The sequence below is a fragment of the Cavia porcellus genome, unplaced genomic scaffold (genome assembly GCF_034190915.1).
Source record: "Cavia porcellus strain 051 isolate PalLab524CR breed Dunkin Hartley unplaced genomic scaffold, mCavPor4.1 scaffold_17, whole genome shotgun sequence".
Classification (NCBI taxonomy): Eukaryota; Metazoa; Chordata; class Mammalia; order Rodentia; family Caviidae; genus Cavia; species Cavia porcellus.
The window spans coordinates 53651714-53675715 of NW_026947500.1; the positions used below are offsets into that span (position 1 = coordinate 53651714).

At 38.8% G+C, this 24002-nt stretch overlaps 2 protein-coding genes across 2 annotated transcripts; one reads left to right on the plus strand and one right to left on the minus strand.

Annotated features, from left to right (window-relative positions):
- The first annotated feature begins 262 nt into the window (after positions 1–262).
- Positions 263–1198, plus strand: LOC100721860 (olfactory receptor 4D9-like). The gene has a single exon (XM_003464277.1). It carries the CDS (start codon positions 263–265, stop codon positions 1196–1198), a length of 936 nt encoding a protein of 311 aa, XP_003464325.1.
- Positions 1199–19903: 18705 nt separating this feature from the next.
- LOC100718005 (olfactory receptor 4D11-like) lies at positions 19904–20836 on the minus strand. The gene has a single exon (XM_063229091.1). It carries the CDS (start codon positions 20834–20836, stop codon positions 19904–19906), a length of 933 nt encoding a protein of 310 aa, XP_063085161.1.
- Positions 20837–24002: the final 3166 nt, after the last annotated feature.

Here is a 24002-nt window from a genome sequence, read left to right on the forward strand (position 1 = left end):
CCTTTCTCCTATCAGGAAAGAGGGGTCCACCCAACCTCAGCTTTTCTCTCTTTGCTTTATTTTCCCATCTTCTCACCACTCTTCTCCTGGGAATTTCAAGAACTGTGCTGGTCCAAAGCACAGTGTATGTTCTTTCGGAACTTTCACCTAAAGCCTAAGCCAAAACCTAAAGAAATAAATGAACTGGATGTTAGAGCTCAACATTTAGTCACTGTGCTATTATTTCTTCCAGAGATGTCCTCTAAACTGGCTCTGTGATTCAATGGATCTGGGAAATCACACTAGAGTGAAAGAAATCATTTTTCTGGGAATCACTCAGTCCCAAGAGCTCAGCTGGGTCTTATTTGTCTTCTTGGTTCTGGTGTACCTGGCAACTCTGCTGGGAAACCTTCTCATCATGGTGACAGTGACCTGGGACTCCCACCTTCACACCCCCATGTACTTCCTACTCCGAAATCTCTCCATTCTCGACATCTGCTTCTCCTCCATCACCACACCCAAGGTCCTGATCGATCTTCTAGCCAAAAGGAAGACCATCTCCTTTGATGGCTGCATCACCCAGATGTTCTTCTTCCACCTCCTGGGAGGAGCAGATGTTTTTTCTCTGTCCGTGATGGCCTTGGATCGCTACATAGCCATCTCCCGGCCCCTGCATTACGTAACAATCATGAGCAGGGGGCGGTGCAGTGCTCTCATCACTGCTGCCTGGCTGGGGGGCTTTGTCCACTCTATTGTACAGATCGCCCTCTTGCTCCCGCTCCCCTTCTGTGGGCCCAATGTTATTGACACTTTCTACTGTGACGTCCCACAAGTCCTCAATCTGGCCTGCACTGACACCGTTGCCCTGGAGATCCTCATGATTTCCAACAATGGCTTAGTCAGTTGGTTTATATTTTTCTTTCTCCTCATATCTTACACGGTCATTCTGATGATGCTGAGGTCACACACAGGTGAAGGGAAAAGGAAAGCCATCTCCACCTGCACCTCTCACATCACTGTGGTCACCCTGCACTTTGTGCCCTGCATCTATGTCTATGCCCGCCCCTTCACTGCCCTTCCTGCAGACAAACCCATCCATGTCACCTTCACCGTGATCTCCCCTCTCCTCAACCCTTTGATCTACACCCTGCGCAACAAGGAGATGAAGTCAGCCATGCAGAAGCTAAAGAAACAACTGAGTCCTTCACAAAGGATTTAAATTGGACTAGGACAAAACAGTCTCAAAATTTAAGGATGGACATTAAGTTTCACTTTCTCAAGATGGAAAGAATCACATTCCTGTCAAAAGCACAGGGGTCTCTATGGCTACCAGGGAGTCCTAGAAGTGCATCCTACACCTCATTCCAGGGTCTTTGTGCTGTAGAGAGAAACCCATTCATGTTTTCCACTACCTACTTTCAATTATTCACCTCACACATATTTACAAAGCACATAACTGTGTGCCTGACAAAACTGGTGGTTCATATTGCTGCACAAGCATGAAATGCACTGTCCTAAGGGCACTATTCAAAGTGCAAAAGTAAAGACAAAAGGTACGGGTCAAACAATGGCTGCACTTGTTTCCAACAGTATCCCACAGTGTGTGGACCTGTTGAAAGAGAGAAGGGCAGAGAGGCACAATCCAAGGAAACAAAGCTGTAGGCACAGAGCCAGGGAAGCCATGTAAGTGTGTCACACAAGTGTTAGCTTGAACTTCACAAGGCCACTAAGTGATATGCACATGGGATGCACACAGGGCACTGACAGGTAAAAACTCAGGGAAAAGAATTCCATGGGTAGCCCCTGAGCGATGCAAATCTTTTCTTCCTTTTGGAGTCAGAGAACCCTTCTGCAGATGACTTGAAGACCATGATTTCCCTCTGGGAAAAGGAGGTGATGCTGTCCATGGGCGTTTTCATAGAGAAATAGCGCCAGTGAGAATGCTAGTGGGCAGCTTGCCCAGATCTGAAAAACTTGGTAAGGACAGTTGTGGGAAGCAACTAACTCTCTTTTCCCCAGCAGGTAGTCCCATCCCAGCCCAGCTGAGCCCAGCTTTCCCAGGGCACCTATAGATAGGGCATCAGCGTCCTTTGTACTTTCCACTCAGTTCCTTCTCAGGTGGAAAAGGGGTAGTAAAAAGGGTGTGTAATCATCAACAGAAACTTGGTCAATCTCTAGTGAAAGGGTTGGGAATGGTGTTGGAGAAGGTTATCTGGCAATCCAGCTTATATTGAACCCAGATTATTGGATTGTGTTTCCCATTAAGGTACATATCAAGCCAAATCTGTTGGCTTTCATGTATTAAGCAGAGTATGTCCAGTACTGAAGCAGAAACAGCCAAATTGTGAGTGGCAAACCCAAGAGAAATTTATTTCTCACTTGCACCATGAGGCAGTGCTGTTCTGCAGGATGAGAAGGCTCTCAGCTCTCCAAGCCATGGAGGAGGGACTGGGGTTAGTAATGAGAGCTCAAGAGCCAGCAAGAGAGGGGAAGGTGTGGGACCGCATCCCATTCACTGGCTCTCAATCACGTGGCCTCACCTATAGAGAGAAAGCCGGGAGTCGGTAACCAAGCTGTGTTTGTAAAGTGAACAGGGAACGTGGTGCCTTCTGGGATTCCTTCCACAGGTATGACTCCATCAGAGAGGTGTCAAGCAGCATAGGAGGATTTATTTTTAGTATTGGTAATCAAACAAGAGACTCGTGCATGCTGGATAGGACTCCATCACTGAGCTACATCCCCAGCATTTTTTTTCTGTGAGATATTCTCATACTTACATGCCCAGATTGGAAATCCTGCCTGAGCCTCTCAAGTAGCTGAGACTCCACTATGCCGGGATGTTGTTAACGCATAGCTTTGTATCCCGGAAGAACACCTGGACGCCTGGGAATATACAGACCCAAGCCAAAATGATTGTGAAAGGGAGAAAAATATAATTTAAAGGAAGGGGAGGTGGCCAAAGCCCACTCAGGGATTAGGATAACAGTAGACAATGTCCAAGCCCCAAGGAGACAGAACTGTGGAGTGGGGTTCTGCACAAAAGATCGGTCCAGAGGAGGGCACAAAGAGAAACTGAAAGTTTATGAGTGCAGGGACCCTTCAGAAATGAGGGTCTTTCCCAAATCATCAGACCCCTCGTGGCCCAGGGGCTCACATGTCTTTGTGACTATGACAAGACACTTGAACTTTTGGAACTTGAGACCCTAAGACCCCAAGGCAGCAAGGAGCAGTGATGATTCCATCAATGTCTGAGTATGCAGAGCTCATGTGGACTGAGCAGATGGCCACTGGGAAGTTGTGAGAGACCCTGAATCCTGGCTGCAGCCAGACAGTCACCCTGAAATGACAAGCCAGAGGAAAGTAATGCAAAAGACAAAGTCACAAAACATTGTCCTAGAGAGCTCTACAGTTTCATTATTGTTGTTGCATTACCTGCCTTTTAAGTAGGTAAGAAAATGTAGTATATATAGGTTACATCCAATAAAATAGACTGTTAGTTCAATCCTGGATCAGTAATCCTCTGCTGTGTGATCTACTACCCTAAACTTTAGTGGCTGAAAACCATGCACATTAGTCCCAGTTGGCATGGGTCATTAATGTGGACATGGCTTAGCTCGGTTGTCTGCTGCAGGGTCTCTAACAGGACTGCTGGGAGCTGGGGTCTGCACTGTCACCCTAAGCTTCAGGTGGGAAAGGTCCTTTCCAGGTGTCTGCACATGAATGGACTCAACCTGTCATTCAGCAATAAGCCTCTAGTGCTTCATTAAAACAGAAACACTAAATCTATAGGAAGAAAAATTGGGTAAAAAGCTGGAAGACATAGAGGTAGGTAGAGAATTCATCAACAGGACTCAAAACACATGGGAAATACTTCCCAGAATCAATAACTGGGATCACCTCTTACTAAAAAATTTCTGCACGACAAAAGAAATCTCCAGCATAGTGAAAAGAAAACCCACAAACTTGGAAAAAATCTTATTGAACTCTTGCTCAAACAAAGGACTCCTGTCTAAAACATATAAAGAATTTTAAAAAATCAGATCCGCAAAATTCAAAAATCCAATCCAAAAATGTGCATCTGAGATGAATACACACTTCTCAGATGAAGAAATACAAATGGCAAATAAATACATGAAAAAATGTTCATCATCATTACTCATTAGAGAAATGCAAATTAAAACCACACTGAGGTATTCTATCTCACTCCTGAAAGAATGGCCAGGATCAAGAAAACCAACAACAACAAATGCTGGGGAGACTGTGGGGGGAAAAGGAACTCTCCTACACTATTGGTGAGAGTGTAGACTGGTGCAACCATTGTGGAGGTCAGTCTGGAGATTTCTCAAAAAGCTGGGATTGGAAGTCCCATTTGTTCCAGCTATTCCACTTTTAGGCATATTCCCAGGAGAATTAAAAACATCATACCACAGTAATACATGTGCACCCATGTTTATAGCAACACAATTTGTAATATCGAGATCTTGGAAACAACCTAAGTGCCCATCAAGTGAGGCATGGATAAAAAAAGTTGTGTATTTTTATACAAAGTGGTACTACTCAGCTATAAAGAATGATCATATTGAGATATTTATAAATAAGTCGGCGCAGCTTGAGACCATACTCATAAGTGAAATAAAAGCTCAAATGTATGAATACTGAATAGTTTCCCTAGTGTAAGAAATGATATAAATACCTAAAAGTATATGGTTATCGTGATACCCTATTATATAGCCTTGAAGCCTTATAAAGTTTCCACACATTAGTTGGAATGGTTTTATTCTGGGCTGTTTGATATTACGGTCTGCGATGATATGAACAACTATTTTAAGAAAACAAGACATCATAATAGCTAGTGCTGATTTAATATCATCTTGTTTTGAAGTCCCATTAAACTGTTGTTCTTCTGTCTCCATTGTTTTTATCATGTTGTATCTTATTAGATTTTATTATATGTGATAGTATAAACAAAAATTTTTATAGGCAAAGAGATAATTTAGAAACCGTTGTTCATTTTATGTTAGCTGGTTCTAAATACCTGTTAATACTTTCATCCTCTTGAATGGTTTCACACTGTCTTGATATGTTTGATGCTATAGTATACGAAGTTATACTCAAATATTTCAAGGAAAGAGACAATATGGAAACTACTATTAAGTCAGGTTATCTTGTGTTCAAGAACTATGTTGCTCAAATTGTTCTGTTCTTATCTGTATTGTTATGTTGCTTTATCCTCTTTTATCTCAATCTCCCCCCTTTTAAAAATTTATTTATCTATTTATTTTTTAATTAAGAGAATTTTTTTTAAAAATTAGCAGAATATATTATAGCAACTTTTTTTGATTTCCTATTATTTTGATTTGAAGTCCTGTATTGCTCCCACTATCTTGTTTTGACTGCTTAGACTCTGTTCCGCTCTGTTTGATAGTATCAAGTCTGAGGATACAGGCAACTACTTTGAAGGCAATAAGATTCACTATGATGCCCATTCTAGTTTGACTATTATCTTCTTTTGAAGTCCTGTAATATTTACAATGTTTAGGTTTTATTGGTCTGGTTCTCTGCTGTTTTGTCCAACTTAATTATGCCTAATGATATAGGCAATTCCTTTTAAGGAATCAAGTGGCATTATGGTAACCACTGTTGATAACCTTGTACTCTGTTTTTACATCATGTACTATGTCTATGCTTGGTTTTGACTGACAGCTTTGCTTTGTAATATTTGGTTTTATTTTCTTCCAAAAAAGTAATAAGAACTATGGGAGTAATAAAACCCAAAATGTGTAAATTTTGTTGCAAAAAAAAGAGAGGAAAAAAAGTGCTCTAAAGGATACAACTGCAAATGTATTTAGGTGTGTTAGGATAGGTGACCATATTATGGAGTTTTTGTTGGATCACTGAACACAACTGTTTGCATTCTCACTGTTTGAATTTCCACTTTGTATGCTTTGATCCTGTGACTTGAGCAACTATTTCTAAGACGACAATGTGTAATCTATTAACTGGTGATTTCTGTTTATTTTTTTTTGTAGTGCTGTATTACTTGTTCCATTACACTGTTTTGTCTTGTTTTGATTTGTTTTTTCTTTTTTTTCCTTTTAAATAAAAATAACAATAAAAATAAATAAATTTAAAAAACAAAGGAGACTGAGATATAAGAGGACATAACAACAATACAAGTCAGAACAGAAAAATTTAAGCAACATAGTGCTTCACCACAAGATAACCTGACTTAATAGTACTTACCATAGCATCTCTTTCCTTGAAATATTTGAGTATAACTTGGTATACTATAGCATCAAACATATCAAGACAGTGTGAAACCATTCAAGAGGATTAAAGTATTACAGGGTATTTAGAACTAGCTAACAGAAAATGAACAATGGTTTTCGTATTATCTCTTTGCCTATAAAAATTTTGTTTATACTATCACATATAATAAAATCCAATAAGATACAACATGATAAAAGCAATGGAGACAGAAGAACAACAGTTTGATGGGACTTCAAAACAAGATGATATTAAATCAGCACTAGCTATTATGATGTCTTGTTTTCTTCAAAATAGCTGTTCATATCATCACAGGCAATAATTTCAAACATCACTGAATAAAACCATTCCAATTAATGAGTGAAAACTTTATAAAGCTTCAAAGCCATATAATGGGGAATCATGATTAACACGTACTTTTATGTACTTGTATCATTTCTTACACTAGGGAAACTATTCAGTATTCATACATGTGAGTTTGATTTATTTCACTTATAAGTATGATCTCAAGTTGCATCCATTTATTTATAAATATCTCAATGTGATAATTTTTATAGCTGAGTAGTACCATTGTATAAAAATATCATAAATTTTTATCCATGCCTCAGTTGATGGACACAAGGTTGCTTCCAAGATCTGCTATTACAAATTGTGCTGCTATAACCATGGGTGCACATATATCACTGTGGTATGATGTTTTCGGTTCTTCTGGGAATATGCCTAGAAGTGGAATAGCTTGAACAAATGGACTTCCAATCCTAGTTTTTTGAGAAATCTCCAGACTGACATCCCCAATGGCTGTAGCAGTCTACACTCCCACCAACAGTGCAGGAGAGTTCCTTTTTGTTTTTTGAGGTTTTCTTGATCCTGGCCATTCTTTCAGGAGTAAGGTGGAAACTCAGTGTGGTTTTAACTTGCATTTCTCTAATGAGAAATGATGATGAACATTTTTTCATGTATTTATTTGCCATTTTTATTTCTTCCTTTGAGAAGTGTATATTCATCTCAGATGCCCATTTGTGGATTGGATCTTTGACTTTTGGGGGCCTTATTTTTTAAATTTTTTATGTTTTAGACAGTAGTTCTTTGTCTGAGGGACAGTTCACTAAGATTTTTCCCAGTTTGGGTTTTTTTTCACTATGCTGGAGATTTCTTTTGACATGCAGAAAATTTTTAATAAGAAGAGATCCCAGTTATTGATTCTGGGAAGTATTTCCTGTGTGGTTTGAGTCCTGTTTATGACTTACTAGATGTGTACAGAGTATCTCACCTAACAACATGAGAATATTCCTTCCTCTCAGCTGCACACAAGACATTCTCTAAGATAGACCACATGTTAGTCCATAGGACATGTTTATGTAAATGCAAAAGAACTGAAATTATCCCATGCATATTTTCTGATCATAGTGATAAAAAATTGCAAATTGATTACAAACTGAAAAAAACTTCATAAATGCATAGAAACATTTCTGAACATTCAATGGATAATAGAACAAGTTTAAGAAGAAATTAAGTAATGTCTGTAAGTAAATAAAAATACAAATAAATCTCCCCAAACCTCTGGGATGCAAGAAAAGCAGTCCTCAGAATGGAATTTAGTGTGGTGAATTCCCACATCAGGAATGTAGAACCAGTACATATAAACAATCTGATACTATACCTCAAACACCTAGAGAAAAAGAGTAAGTCAAGCCCAAGGCCAAAAGAAGTGAGGAAATTATAAAGATCAAAGCAGAATTAAATGCAATAGACACTAAAAAATACAAAGAATTAATGAATCAAAGAGTTAGCTCTTTGAAAAAATAAATAAAATAGGTAGGCTCCTAACCAACCTTATTTTTAAAAAAGGAAGAAAAAACTCAAATTCATGCAAAAGGAATGAAAAGGGTGAAATCACTACATACCCTGTGGAAATATAGAAGACCATCAATACTTATTTAAAAAACCTTTACTCTCATAGGTTTGATAACACAGAAGAAATGGACAGATTCCTGGAATTATATGAATTACCAAAATTGCATCAAGAAGTTTTACAGCATCTGGATAACTCAATTTCACTTAATGAAATTGAAAATGTTATTGGAACATTACCGACAAACAAAAGCCAAGTTTCTGATGGATTCACATCTGAATTCTATAAGAAATTCAAGGAAGACTTAATACCAACACTCTGCAAACTCTTCAATGAAATTGAAAGGGAAGCAATTCTCCCTAACTCATTCATGGAAGCAAGTATTTCCCTAATACCAAAATGAGAGAAAGACTCAACCAAAAAACAGAACTACAGACCAATCTCCCTAATGAATACATAAGCAAAAATTCTTAATAAAATACTGTCCAACAATGCAGCAAATCATCAAGATTATACACCATAACCAAGTGGGATTCAACCTAGTAGGCAGGGATTGTTTAACATGCAAAAATCAATAAGCATAATACATCATATCAACTGAGCCAAGCATAAGAACTACATGATAATCTCAATACATGCAGAAACAGCTTTTGATAAGGTCCAACACACATTCATGATAAGACACCTACAGAAAACTGGAATAGGTGGTCTTTATCTCAATCTGATAAAAACAATTTATGACAAGCCAACAGCCAGTATCTTAAATGGTCAAAAATTGAAACCTATCAGGGTTTCTGGTAAATATGGCAGACAGATAAAAGCAGATTACAGAGGCTCCCTAAGACAGACAACTCAGATGATGAAATAACACAGTGTGGGTAGTCTCAGACAGAGGGAGGTGGATCCTCTCAACCCAGCAAGCAACTAAAGTGAAAAAAAGCCAGTCAAACATGCAGTCTCAGGGCTACTACTGAGGCAGCTAATATCCTGTGCTCTTATGTCCCTGAATTCCTGCCAGTTCGACTCACTGGAACCACTCTCCCACTGAAGTGCAATCGCATTGAAGTCAGAGGTTGGTGAGCTTAACAGAGAATGGAGCCCCAAGGGACCTGCATCGACCTATGGTTAGTGCCAGGAATAAAACCCTTCCATGGGAAAGGGGCACTAACAGGATGACAGTTTGGATTCAGGCATGACTGGCAAGAACAAGGAATAGCAGCAACATCAGGCAGTTGTTCCCTTCCCAGATGAGATTGGTGGGGTATGCTTGGCCTGGGTCATACCCCTGGCTGAGATCCAATAAGTTGTCCCAAACCAATTCCATATGCCCAGCACACAGTAATGCAGTGAAGGCCTCAGCAGGTTGACTGACCCAGAACGGAGGAGCCAACATACACCACCCTTAGTTGCACCTCAATAACACACTGGAGTGGGCAGGATCACCTAGCCAGCACACTTCAGAAGAACCTTAACCAAGAAGAAAAGGGACTGGGACCTCCTCCATATGCCTGTATAGAAGAAACCAAAAGCATGAGAAAAGGAAGCAACAATAAAAAGTCCACAGCCCCCAATCCAGAGAACATTGATCCAGGAGAGGTAAATATAAAGATATAGAGGACAGGAAACATGCAATATCAGGCATGGCCTCAGTGGAGTATAAAAAGATATCTTAAGGACCCCATAGATGAGTTCAAAAGTGAAATATTTAACCAAGTAAAGCAATATATAATTAGATTAATAAAAGAAATGCCAAGCACCTCTCAAGAAGACAAAGAGAGAAAAATGGAGGAGCACAAAAAAGGAGAGAAATTTTTGATAAAGAATATAAAGAAAACATAGAATACATGAAGCAGGTTCAAAGAGATTGCCAGGAAATTAAAACTCCATTAAAAGCTTTCAAAACTGCTTGAAAGAAACTAGGGAAAGATAATCTAAACTGGAAGACAGGTTTACAGTGTGGGATCATGAAAGGAAAAATTTTTAAAAATAACAAGGAAACAGGCAGTAACAATACAAAGGCTAGAAGATGACAAGAGGATCTATAACTTAAGAATAAAGAATGTGAATGAAGAAGCAGGGGTAAAAACAAAGGAACTACAAAGGCTATTCACAAAAATAATTAAGGAAAACTTCCCAAGCATAGGAAAAAGAAATGATATTCATATGTATGAGCCATACAGGTCTCCAGCCACCTACAATCAAAACAGAACTACAGCCAGGCATATAATAATCAAGATCCCATAAATTCAGTATAAAAGAACATTAAAACACATCAGAGAAAAGAAACAGATTACCTACAAAGGGAAACCCATCAAAATCATGGCAAACTTCTTGGCACGACCATCAAATCAAGAAGAACTTGAAGTAATATATTCCAAGCACTGAAAGAAAATACCTTCCAGCCCAGATTGATGTAGCCTGAAAAACTGTCTCTAGAAATTAATGGAGAAACAAGATGCTTCCAAGACAAAGAGGACCTGGGGGAATTTTCAACCACCAACCCAACTCTACAGAGAATACTGAAGGGCATTCTGGAGAGAGAGAAAAGTACCAGGATTCCAGGAATAGTAGCAGAGAGGCCTCAATGGATGTAGCAGAAAGTGGAATGAAGAAGAAAAGCAGACAACTAGTGGCAGAAAAGAGCACAACAGAAATGAGGCTGAGAAGGTTGGCTATAATCTCTAATATAGATGGACCTGATACACTAAAAAAAAAAAAAAAAGAGAGAGAAACACAAGCAGAGTAGATCGAGGTAATGTTCACCAAAATGCTCTTTAGAGGAAATGTAATTAACCTGATAAAGGGTTTGTGGACTGAAATCAAATATGAGAAATCAATGCTCTATGTGACAGGAAACCAGAAAGCAATAGGGGCAACTACACTAGTATTTGTGGATAGGTTGGAAATACAGGATTTAATAGGTAAAGAAATACAACTAGAGATCAAATCCAGGAGGGAGAATGTTTGGAACCACTTATCTAAATAGCAGGTTGTCCCAGTATCTAAAAACTGAGCGTGTTGGGGAGACCCAAAAATGCACAGTGCACACTGAGGGAGTGAAAGGGGAGGGATAGTCTTAAAAAAGACAGCGAAAGATATTGTTAATAGTGTATTAGGATTTAAAACCCACATTACTCGCACCACTCTGCTTAGATAGATTTTATTCTGTCCCAGTTTGTCTACTTATACTAGATCTGAGGAAGAAGACATCTATCCCAAAAACAACAGGCTATAGTACAGTAACCATCTTTAATTTTCTATTAACTTAACCTGGAGCCCTGAATAAGTTATACTGTTTTATCATGACTGATCTTAATTAAATCTGGTTTATTTGATTGCTGTTTGGTATCAACAGATTTTATTCAAAACTGTTATGATTGATAGTATCAAGTTTGAGAGTATAGGCAACTACACTGAAGATGACATTATTCACAACTGAGAGAGTATAGGCAACTACACTGAAGATGACATTATACCCATTTGATTACTACCTATTTTTGAAGTTTTACATTATCTACAAAGTTGTGTTTTTATTAATATTGTTATGTATTGCTATATTCAATTATACTATGTCTGATGATAAAGACAATTCTATTGAAGATAACAAGAGACAACACAGTAACCATTGTAGAACTCCTTGTACCATGGTTTTATATGTCTTTTTCACTTAATTTGTTTATAGGAATATGTTTTGTTTTATCTTGCTTTGTTTTGTTTCTCTTGCTAATATAAAAAGAATAGAAACACGTGTTAAGACTCATGCATGTTTAGAACCTATAAAGAGTTTATGAAAATTGATCTTATAACACATGATGAAGTGAAAAATACTTTGAAGAAAAAGAGACACTACAGTACCTAGTGCTGATCCCGTAGTGTCATGCTGTGAAATCCAGCAATACTATTAGTTTTGTTCAGAGTGATTTTAGCCTGTTTTGGTTTATTTAATCTCAACATAAATGAAGATATGGATAAGTACATGTAGGTTTAAGTATATAGGATTGATAACCATATTATTAAATTTTTGTTGGATTATTTACCAGAACTGTTTGCAGTCTCACTGTTTGAATCCCAACTTTATATGTTTCACTTTTGTATGAACAACTATTTGTAAGAGGGCAATATGTAATCATCAACTAGTGATTTCTTACTGTTTATTTTTTCTTTGAAAGTATGTAGTATTTCTACTAGTTTTCTGTTTTGTTTAGTCATTCTTTAAATAAAAAGTTTTAAAAACTGAAACTTTCATTTTTAAAGCAGGAACAAGACAAGGCTGTCCACTATCACCATTTCTATTCAATATAATTCTGGATATATTAGCCAGAGCAATTAATCAAGAGAGAGAAGTAAAAGGAATAAAGATAGGAAAACAAGAGTTTAAGCTATCACTATTTGCAGATGACTTGATACTCTATATAGAAGACCCCCAAAACTCCACCTAAAGACTTCTACATGTAAAAACCAAATTAAGTAATGTAGCTGGATACGAAGTCAACACTCATAAATTAATAGCATTCCTTTATGCAAATAAAAGACTCACTGAAAGGGAAATAAGTGAAACCACACCTTTGACAGTATCATCCAAAAAATGAAATACTTGGGAATCAATCTAACAAAGGAAGTAAAAGATCTATACAGTGAAAATTACAATACTCAAAAAAAAGAAAATTACAATACTCTAAAAAAGAAATCATAGAGGATCTCAGAAAACAGAAAGACATTCCTTATTCATGGATAAAAAGAACAAACATTGTGAAAAGGGCATTTCTCCAAAGTTAGTTTATAGATTTAATACAATTCCAATCATAATACCATAAGCATACCTCAAAAATGCAGAGAAATCACTGCTAACATTCAGCCTTGAGCCACAAGAGACCTAGAATAGCAAAGGCAATTCTGGGAAACAAAGGCAAGGCAGGAAGCACCACAATTCCTGATCTGAAGTTATACTACAAAGCTACTGTTATAAAATCACCACAGTACTGGAATATAAACAGATCTGAAGGTCAGTGGAGTAGATTAGAAGATACAGCAACAGCTACAAGACATTCAATTACTTTATCTTTGACAAAGGGGCCAAACATGTTCAGTGGAAGAAAGAGAGCATGTTTAATAAGTGGTGCTAAAAATACTGGCTCTCCATATGCTGAAAACTAAAACTAGACCCATGTCTATCAGAATGCACTAAAGTTAAAATGCATCAAAAATCTAAAAATCTGCTGGAAGACAATGTAGGTAGAAATTTTGAAGACATAGGGGTTGGCAGAGAATTCATGAAAAGAAATCAAACTGCACTGGAAATACTTCTCAGAATCAGCAATTGTGACCTCATCTTATTATAAAGTTTTTGGATGTCAAAAGAAACCTCCCATAAAGTGGAAAAAATCCAAGAATTGGGAAAAATTTTAGTCAACTATCCCTAAGACAAAGCACTTATATCTAGAACATATGAAGAGTTAGAAATATCAGGCCCTGAAATGAAACACACTATCCAAAAATGGGCATCTGAGATGAATACACACCTCTTAGCTGAAGAAATACAAATGAAAAATAAATACATAGAAAAAGTTTCAACATCATTGGTCGTTTGAGAAATGCAAATCAAGACCACACTGAGATTCCATCTCATTCCAGAAAGAATGGCCAGGATCAAGTAAAACCACCAAAAACAAAAGCTGGAGCGGCTGTGGGGAAAAAAGGCACTCTTCTGCTCTGTTGGTGGGAGTGTAGACTGGTTCAACCACTGTGGAAATCAGTGTAGAGTTTCCTCAAAAAGCTGGGATTGGAGGTCCCATTTGACTCAACTATTCTGCTTCTGGGCATATTCCTAGGAGAAATTAAAACATGACAACAGTGATGTATGGGCACATGTGTTTATAGCAGCAAATTTGTAAGAGTTAAATCTTGGAAACAACACAAATGGCCATCAACTGAGGAAAGGATTAAAAATTACATGATATTTTTGCACAATGGAATACTACTCATCTATAAAGACCACACTGAGGCTTTTATAAGTAAATGGATGCAACTTGAAATCATATTACTAAGTGAAATCATATTACTAAGTGAAATAAATCAAACTCACATGTGCAAATACTGTTTCCTTAGTGTAAGAAACTGAAAGAGCAAATGAGATACAAAATATGCAATAGATATTGTGAAAGTGTAATAAGCAGCTCAAAGAAAAAAAATAACTCAGACAGGAAAAAGGAGATAAGAAGGAAGAGAAAGTTATTTAGGTATAAATTTGTATATATATATACTTAAGACGATTGTACTCCTAATTTTATTAGTTCTTGGGACAAAGCAGATAACATCCATAGGATTAAATCAGTTTTGTATGACTACACCTGGTAATATGAATAAGACTTATGAAGTTATTGATGCAAAGCAACAAAAATTGTTAAGTTCTTACCATCTTGGTTTGAAGGCCTACAATGTTATTATTTTGGGCTTTAGTTATACATTATACATATTTGTTGTTCTGATTTTTCTCTAATACAGAAATGATAGATGTACATTTAATTATGCCTAGAACTTCACCTAAAGGATTTGCAAGAATTGATTTTAGTATGTATGATTGTATGAACAACTACACTGAAGAAAATGAGACACCATGGTACCAAATGAGGATCGCCTATCATCTTGATTCAAACACGAACAAGACCTTTATTACTGATTTTGATTGGTTTTAGTCCGTTTTCACTAATTTGATTTCAATATGATGAAGATATGGAGAACTATTTTGAAGAAAACAATAGACATTATGGTAGCCATTATTGATTTCCAAGTTTCTAGTCTTGAAAGCCCTTAAAGATCTCATTCCTTTGTTTTGATTGCTTTCATAATATTTTTATTTGTATTAACTTATTGTATGTGAAAGCATGGACCGCTATTTTGAAGAAGAGACATTAAGGTATCACATTGATTTCCTGCTACATTTTTCTGAAATCTTGTGTTTGCATTGATTACTCTGTTTTTTCTGTTTTGTTTTGTTTCATTATCTTTAAAACAAATATTATTTCTGTAAACAGTTCTTTGATAGCATTTGTGTTGTCACCTTTTCTCCTTTGCACCTATCAATATTATATTACTTTTCCTTGCGTCATCTTGCAATTGTAGAATTGTTATTTCCTGATTCCTTGTTATTTTTTAAATGATATTTCTTTCTTGTTCACTAGCTGAAATCTTCTTTTGGAAGTCTCAAAGTCTATCTTCATATTCATTCAGGAGATTTTCTAGCTTTTGATGGAATGTTTGATTTTCTAGATATCTGCTTGAATGTGTTTCATGCATTCTACTGTTTTCTTATGTTATTCATGCAAGGTTTACATCTTTTGGAGGTGCTCTTTTATTTTTTTAAATTGTGACTTTTTAGGTGTGCTCAGTATTTTTTATTATGTTTTACATAACTTCTTTTATCTGGGAGATAATTTCTGACCTGAGTAACTTTGCAGCTTCATGGAACTGCTTCTGTACATCAATTGCTATCATTTCAGAAATTTCAGGTTTGTGACTTAGTTTCTTCTATGTCCATGTCATCTAGGCTTGTTTGGGATGGGCTGGTGGTTTGAGACTGCATTTTGCTTTTTTGTTTTGTCATTTTCTTGTATTCCTCAGGTCCCTAATGAAAATTAAAGCCTCCCCTCAGGATGCTGTGCACTGGGTGCCCCTTTAGCACTCCCCATGTGGCTCACTGAATCATCCCAGCTACTTTAGATCACTTGGCAGGGCCCTACCAGTTTCTGAGTGGTGCAGTAAGACTGAATAGTATGTGGAGTATACTGGGCAGGCTCTCAGCTCTTACCACGAGGCACAACAAAGCCCCCTGGCTTCTTGGGGTCTCTGGTTGTCGCTCTACAAAGTTCTGATCAAAGACTCACTGCTGAACAACTAAGAGGCAATCACTGTGGCAGGCTTCAGTTCATAGAGGGCAGCTCCTGTCTTAGCACATGTTGTTTATACAGCACTGTTGCTTTTGCTGATTGTGCTGTATAGTACAGTACTGTAGTTTTATGTTCCACTGTATGTTACAGCACTGTGTGGAATATTTATGTATATACAAAAAAGCAAAACCATTGAGCTGGCATTTCTTGTCACTGTTTCTTCGTTTTCAAGTACAGTACACAGGATGCAGTTCCTCAGCCAACAGCCCATTGGTTTTATGGCACTGGAGCGGAACCCAGTCATTCAATGAGGAGTATCTGTCTCTAGGTATGATTTTCCACCCAGACTAGGCTGTCAGTGGGAGGAAGCAAAGGATCTCAGACACTTTCATTTCATTATGCTTTATATTATGTCCTGGCAGAGGGCACTTTAACTCCCTGAACCTAGATGTCTGTAGAAGTTAAATGCTCCCTCACAGACTGCAAACTCTGTCAACTACGGTCCAACCACTGAGCTTTCACATCTCCACTTTCATTTCATTATGCTTTATATTATGTCCTGGCAGAGGGCACTTTAACTCCCTGAACCTAGATGTCTGTAGAAGTTAAATGCTCCCTCACAGACTGCAAACTCTGTCAACTACGGTCCAACCACTGAGCTTTCACATCTCATCTTTCATACACTGCTGAGTCCCCAATTGTGTTAGTTTATGTTTGATGGGAGGATTGTTAAGCCTTAACCATGCCTGGATTTTGGAAACAAAGTCTATAATTCCGGGAGGAGTGCTGAGATCAGCTTACCAGGTCTCTGCAAGGTAGAGGAGGTACCTTCATGGCTTTGAGATGAGAAAGTCAGGGGTGGTATCTTTGATCTCTAAAGTAAATAAAAACATGATAGTCAAAATTTCTTTTATTATTACAAAGTTTAATCTGTGTCCTGGGCCACCAGATTCTGGTTATAGGAGGTCCATTTCTTATGACTAAGTTGGTGCCAGTCTTACATCACTGTGTATTTTTTGTCTTTTGGTAGAAGAAATTCAACTCACAGCCTCATTGTTGCCAGGAAGGTGCTGTGTGACTGAGTTAAATCCCCAACCCTCACTGTGCATACTTGTAGCCCAGAAAAAACAAAATCGAACTTGCAGACTTTCTTTTTCTGTGTTTGGAAAAGTACTTGTGTGTGTCACATGGGCTGATTACACTGCATGTTTAAGTTCTGAATTTCTAAAGCTATAAAGCAAAATGTTTTTTCCTTCTTTCTGTCTGTCTGTCTCCCTTTCTTTTCTCAATCTCTTCTTTTTCTTCCTCCTTCTCTGTTTCCTTTTCCTCCTTCTCCTCCTTCTCCTCCCTCTTTTGAGACAAGGCCATGTGATTTAATTCAGCGAGATTATGAGCTCACTTTGTAGCCTAGGTTGGCTTTGACTCACAGCAGTCTTCCTGCCTCAGCCTCCCTAGCACTGGGTGCCCAAGTGAAGTGAAGCATTTCTTCCTTTCACATTATAATGTATTTGAAATTAAGACACATCTTAAAACCAATGAATAAACAGGTTACACTTAATGAAAATGTTTAATTTTTTTTTACAACTTGGGTGCTATCAGAGTGGCAAATGCATCTCATGCTCACATTTTCCATTTAAATATGGTAGATGAGGTGGTCTATCAACATTTGAACCTACATCTCTATATGGCCTTTCATAAACTGGAGGGATAGCTTGCTAGGTTTTGAATAGTCCTTTGATCACAAGGAGCAAATATAGAGATTCTACTTCTTTTCGGGCATGTACTTTCCACCCAGACTAGGCTTGTACTTTCGGGCATGTACTTTACAGTCCAGGCCTCTTGTCTTTGTATAGAATCCATAAATGAGTGGAAACCTGAGGTTGGCCTCACTGTATCACAGTGAGTGTGTGCTTGAGAGTGGGGTGCACTTTCCTAGATGCTGGAGAGGCATGTGGCTGCTGTCCATGGTTGCCAGAGAGGCCTCTCTGGCCCCTGGTATCTTTTGTTTCCATCTGCTCACTCTTCCTTTCTTTCCTCAGCTCCTATTGCCTCTCAGCCTCCCCCATGAAGTATCATTATTCTATGGGTTTCCAATTGCTGCTGTATCCACCTTATCCATGCTATGGTACAGAGTTCTCACAACAGCACATAGGGATGATCTTATAGTTCTGCAGGCCAGGATTCTGAGAGGTCTCAGGGTTGAAGTCAAGGTGTTGGCAATTGCGCTGCTCTCTGGATTCTCCTGGGAGAAACTCATCACCTTGCTTTTCCTACTAGTTCCTCCTAATCTACTTCTGTCCCTTTCTGTCATCAATGCTGTCAGTGCCCAGTCAGGTTCAGTCAGGTGCTTCTCGGTGGCTTCACTTGGCCCACTTATTCTGTCCTGGTGGTTCACCTCAAAGGATGCTTGTCACAATAGCTGTACTGCATAAATCAGGAAAATTTCCCTAATTTTAAGGTCAGCCAATTTGTAAATTTATTCCCACCTATAACCTAAGATTCCCTTTGCTGGGCCGCTGACTCACAGAATGTGGGGAAGAGAGGGAAAGTGGTTTTTCAAGAAGTTTAGTTCCCTCTCACCACTTTCTTTTTAAAATTCTGCACAGTGGGCAGTCTTCCTTGTCCATTGCAATCAGATCTCCGAATGCAGGGAGAATTTTAGAAAACCATTTGTTGATAAAACTTGACCCATTTGGGCTAATTCACTGACAGTATTTGTTCTGTGTTAATGTGAAACCAGAGAGCTTTTATTTATTGTGCTTAGAGGAATATTTTTACATCTTCCTGTAGAAATATTAATTTCTGTTTACTGGCTGCTTATCAAGGGGGAAAGAACATAATTTACAATAGAAATGCTGTGCGAGAGTTCTAAAATATAAGAAATTCTTAATTATAGAACCTACGATACCCTATAAATTAAATAAGAGAATGTAGTTCTGTTATCAAATCAGTTGCCAGACTCCATGCAAGAATTAAAATGAGTTTCAAAAACTAAAGGCCATATTACTAGAATCTGGTGATGTCTTTGGTTCTACAGATTCGACTGACATTTACTTATAACTTCTCATAGTCTTGGAGCTATTGTAGGCATTGAGACTATATAGGAGAATTAGATCCAATGGTTTAACATTTCTGTGAGATACACTGTGGTCAAGCAAATGACAAAAAGTTCATAAAGGAATAACATAAGTAATTATTGGCTTGAACATAGTTCTTAAGATTTTCAGCTAGTAAATGGGCTTTTACCTGAGATTTTATGACTAGCAGGACAGATAGATCTAGGTTCTTGCCATTTCTGTGGTTATACAGTGAGGTTTCATAAAGTGTGACAACACAACTCCCCAGTCAGGCTCATTTCTGACAGACACAAGGCAGAAAAGACAATAGGACATCCTTAAAAGCACCGGTGTTTTCCATATACCACATGGTTTGGGGGCCCATGTAATGCTAGTATCATGTACAGGTGAGTTGAATTTGAAAGGAAACCCAGAGCTGCAGACAGAATGGAAGTGGTATGGAATGTTTTCTAACCACATTAGTGCACAGTAGGTCCTCAATAGTCATGTGACAACTACGGATGAACTGAGACCTCCCTCCTAGAGACTCGCTATGTTGAGACAGATGTTCTTGTTGCCTGCTGCATGTCTGAACATCACAGCACTATCCTTTATTCCAAAACTGCATTTATATTTCAGATTTGTTTCCTGCTTGTTCTCAGTTGCTGTATGAAGACGAGATCCTTTTGGCTTTCCACACTGCAAATATTCTTTAAATCAAAACCAAAATACAGCACTGCAAATCACTGAACCTTTGCATCTTTGCTATCCTGTTATAGTTAATTGTCTATATGTGTCAGAGTCCTATATTATAGGAAAACAATTTCATTTTATACTTCCATCTGACCGGTATTCAATAAATGAGGTTATTTTCCTGGAGGAATGAACTTTTTCTTCAGTCTCCACATGGCTGACTTCATCTCCTGGTTCCGCAGGGTGTAGATCATGGGGTTCAGGACAGGGATTATGATCGTGAAAGTGACATGGATGGGCTTATCCACTGGGAGGGCAGTGAAGGGCCGGGCATAGACATAGATGCAGGGCACAAAGTGCAGGGTCACCACCATGATGTGAGAGGTGCAGGTAGAGATGGCTTTCCTCTTGCCTTCACCTGTGTGTGACCTCAGCATCATCAGGATGACAGTGTAGGACACGAGAAGGAAGATAAACCACAGTGTAGTGACCAAGCCATTGTTGGAAATCATGAGGATCTCCAGGGTGACAGTGTCAGTGCAGGCAAGTTTGAGGACCTGCGGGACATCACAGTAGAAAGTGTCAAGAACGTTGGGTCCACAGAAGGGGAGTGGGAGCAAGAGGGCAATCTGCACGATGGAGTGGACAAAGCCCCCCAGCCAGGAAGACACAATGAGGGCTGTGCACCACCCCCTGCTCATGATGGTTACATAGTGCAGGGGCCTGGAGATGGCCACATAGCGGTCAAAGGCCATGACTGAGAGAGAAAAAATGTCTGCACCACCAAGGAAGTGGAAAAAGAACATCTGGGTGATACAGCATTGGAAGGAGATGGTCTTTTTCCTTGCAAGAAGGTCTACAAGGGCCTTGGGTGTGGTGATGCTGGAGAAGCAGATGTCTAAGACAGAGAGATTGCGGAGCAGGAAGTACATGGGATTGTGAAGGTGGGAGTCACAGGTAACTGTCACCACAATGGCCACATTTGCTAACAGTGTTGCCACATAAACCATAGATAAATAGAAGAATAAGAGTAAGCTCACCTCTGGAGACTGGGTAAGTCCACAAAAAATAAATTCTGTTACTGTGGTATGATTTCTGAGGGCCATTGGTTGTTATTTGTTGTCCATGCACACCTTTGAAGCAAGAAGTGTTACCAACACAGTGAAATAAAGCAGGGTCATCTGTTCTGCTGAAATGCACCATGCATCAAAATATATTTTGCTACTCTTTGAGATCCTTGGGAAAAATCACAGAATTTTATGTGCCTCAGCTCCTTCATCACAAGCAGCTGTAGGTTGGACTAGATCATTTACTTTCTTACTCTATTGCTCAGTGCCCATGAATTCTGTTACACCCACCAGTAGATGATGTCAAGGAAGGAGATCTTAGGAAAGTCTTTGTCTTAGTAGTTCTGGGATACTTATACCTTTGTGAATCAGAGAAGCTCTGACTTCATTCCCTTCCCATGTAGTTTGTATGACTTAAAAGGTGTTGGGCTGAATTATTCACTTACAACATGATAGGAATCCATTTAAACAGCACATTTACAGCCTTAAAATTAACTGTAGCCTTTAAACATTGTTATGACAGCATCAGTCTGAGATTCAAAAGGAAGATATTATTATTCCTGCATCAGTAATATGAAAACACACAGGAGAGGAGCAAGATGATTTCCAAAGATAGAAAAAACATTAATAGCAGAGAGGTGAGATAAATTTCTCCTAGCTTCTCTTTCTAGGATAAATGTGGTAGTCCCCTGCCTACCTTTTCAGGACTCTTAAATCCACCAATAATTGGTGTAAGGAACTCTTCACAGAATTTGACAACTCTTTAGTTCTAGATCCCATTACCTCTTTCATCTCCTCTCTAAATACTATATACTTTTAGGCCATTGATGTTCTGTGACCCTTCACAACCTATGTCATGTGAGTGGTGTCTCTTCCTCTTCTCAGTGTGTAAATTTCATTTTACGGACACTCAGGAGTAGGATAGTGATGGAGCTTGGCAGAAAGAAGATACAAAGAACATGAGAAATGGCAGTATTCATGATGACTGCAGTTCAGGCTTGCATACAGGAGAAAGGAGATGGGAAGTGAGGCATGCAGGAGAAAGGGGATGGGAATGCAGTCAGTCAGTTAAAGCCAGATTTTCTTCTTTCCTGTCTTACAAGATTTTATGAGTGTCTCGATGGGATACTACTGAGCCATAAGGAAGGTTAAATTTCAGTTATTTATAAGAAAATTTATGCACCTTGTGATCATAATGCTAAGTGACATAATGAGACATATCAAGTGGGATAATGCATGGTTTGTCTTATGTGAGAAACTCAAAATATGAAAAATTTAAAGAGCAAAATGAGAAATAGATGAGAAGGAGCAGAAAAGTTGACTTTGTTTAGCTGTGAAGAGAATCTGGAAATGGTGTCAGCAACATGGAGGAGAAAGAAAGGGAGGTAAAAAGATCAGGATGTGATATATCTGCATGTATTATATATACATGATTATTTTCAAAATTCCCCATGAGGAATGCATTTATTAGTGTTGCAAACATATGCTAATGAAAAAGGGAAAATGTCAAGTAGTGTCCCTGCAGCTTGGAAGCTGCATTTCTTTCCTGAGTTCAGACCCTGACTCACCTCTGCACAAGCGGGAAAAACTGACTGTTTCCCGTTCCTTGGAGTTTGTAGCTTCCCTTGTCCTAGGTGGAGGAAGGACAAGATCTAGCAGAGAGAATTTTCACTGTGGTATGCTTTCCCTCATTGGGTGGGGATCCAGTGATCTCTTGTTGTTTGAAAATGAAGTCATGAGAAACCATGCTTCTGACAGGCTTAAGTGTCCCAGAGAGCTGGAAGGCAGGCCTGGGGTGGGGCTGCCTTTGTCTTTCAGCCCAATACCTTTCCAGCTCTGTGACCTCAGTGCTTTTTGAAGAGACTTATGATGGTGGCCATGACACAAAGAAAGAGCTTTCCCTGGCCTAAGCATCCACCTTGCTTGGTGCTTTTGCACAGGCACATGGCTCTGGATTCAGCACCTAGCTGAGGAACATTGGCCTGAGCAGTATACATGACAAAAACCCAGGCATCATAGTGGTAAGGAAGCTGTGCCTCTTGGCCTGTTCCTCAGGTCATTCTGCCCATGATGGTGCAGCCACTCCCCAGGCTCACTGCCTAGGAACTATCCTCACTGCAAACAACCAGGATGTGGTAGAAAATTACCCACCCTTCATGTCCTCTGTTTCCCTCACTTGTCTCAGCATGCTCTGTCTTCTCAGTCCTCAGTTGCATCATCTCCCCTTAAATTACTTCCAGAGCTCTCTAAATGCTTTATTTCTGCTCAGTCTATACTTACATAGCTCTTTCTCTCTGTTTTATCCACAGATATCATTGAACCAGCAAAGGGTCTGTTAACCTTCCCTGTGAAACTTTTAAATGGTTTTATAGCACTGGCAGAATAAAAGTTAGGCTTCTTTTATAACAGCAACTGAGACTTCCCCTATCTAGGGCAACAACCAGGGCCCCATTTCCTTGGAGCCTCTGTTTCAGTTGATCAAATGTACTACAAATTAAGGGAAAGTCACTCTTTAGGATCTGATTCCATGCTTCCCCCTGCCTACCATTTCCTCCCTGCTCTCACAGTCTCAGGCCCATCCTCTTGGCAAATGCCAGTCTTCAACATTCATGTTCAAACTGCCTTCCTCTATGAGGACTCCTTCAGGAAGTATTCTGTCTACTTTAAAAGTTTCCTTTCAACTATTCTTGGTTCTTATGGGATTCTGTATGAACTTTAAAATCAGTTCAGAAGTTTCTACCAAAGCAACTGCTTGAATTTTGTTTGGATTGAGTTAAATCTATAGACAAATTTGAGAAGCATTTTCATCTTGGCAGTATCAAGTCCTGCAAAGTATACGCAGGACCTCCCTCTCCTTCTGCCTCATTCTCTCCCTCTGCCGCCTCTTGAAATTCTCCCTGATTCCTAGAACTAACATCTTTCAGAGCCTGTATCAGTGTCTTGAACTAACTTCATGTCCTTCTCCTTAATTCATATAATTTGCCTACTAACCGTCAAGTTTATCCTGTTTTTTCACTGCTTTAACTGCCTTAATGTGGGAGCCTTACTTTGTGTGGGGTATAGTATAGGTGCTCAAGAAAGTCTTTAAATCAAGAATAACTTGAACTTGGTGAGCCCCTCTTGACAGATAACCATCGACACAGGGGTCTGTGTGAGACAGATCTTCAGATACAAGCTGAGAAATTATTTTGGTCTTACCTGTCAA

Coding starts and splice junctions, on each gene's coding strand:
- LOC100721860 (XM_003464277.1), top strand. CDS start 263: ATGGATCTGGGAAATCACACTAGAGTGAAAGAAATCATTTTTCTGGGA.
- LOC100718005 (XM_063229091.1), bottom strand. CDS start 20,836: ATGGCCCTCAGAAATCATACCACAGTAACAGAATTTATTTTTTGTGGA.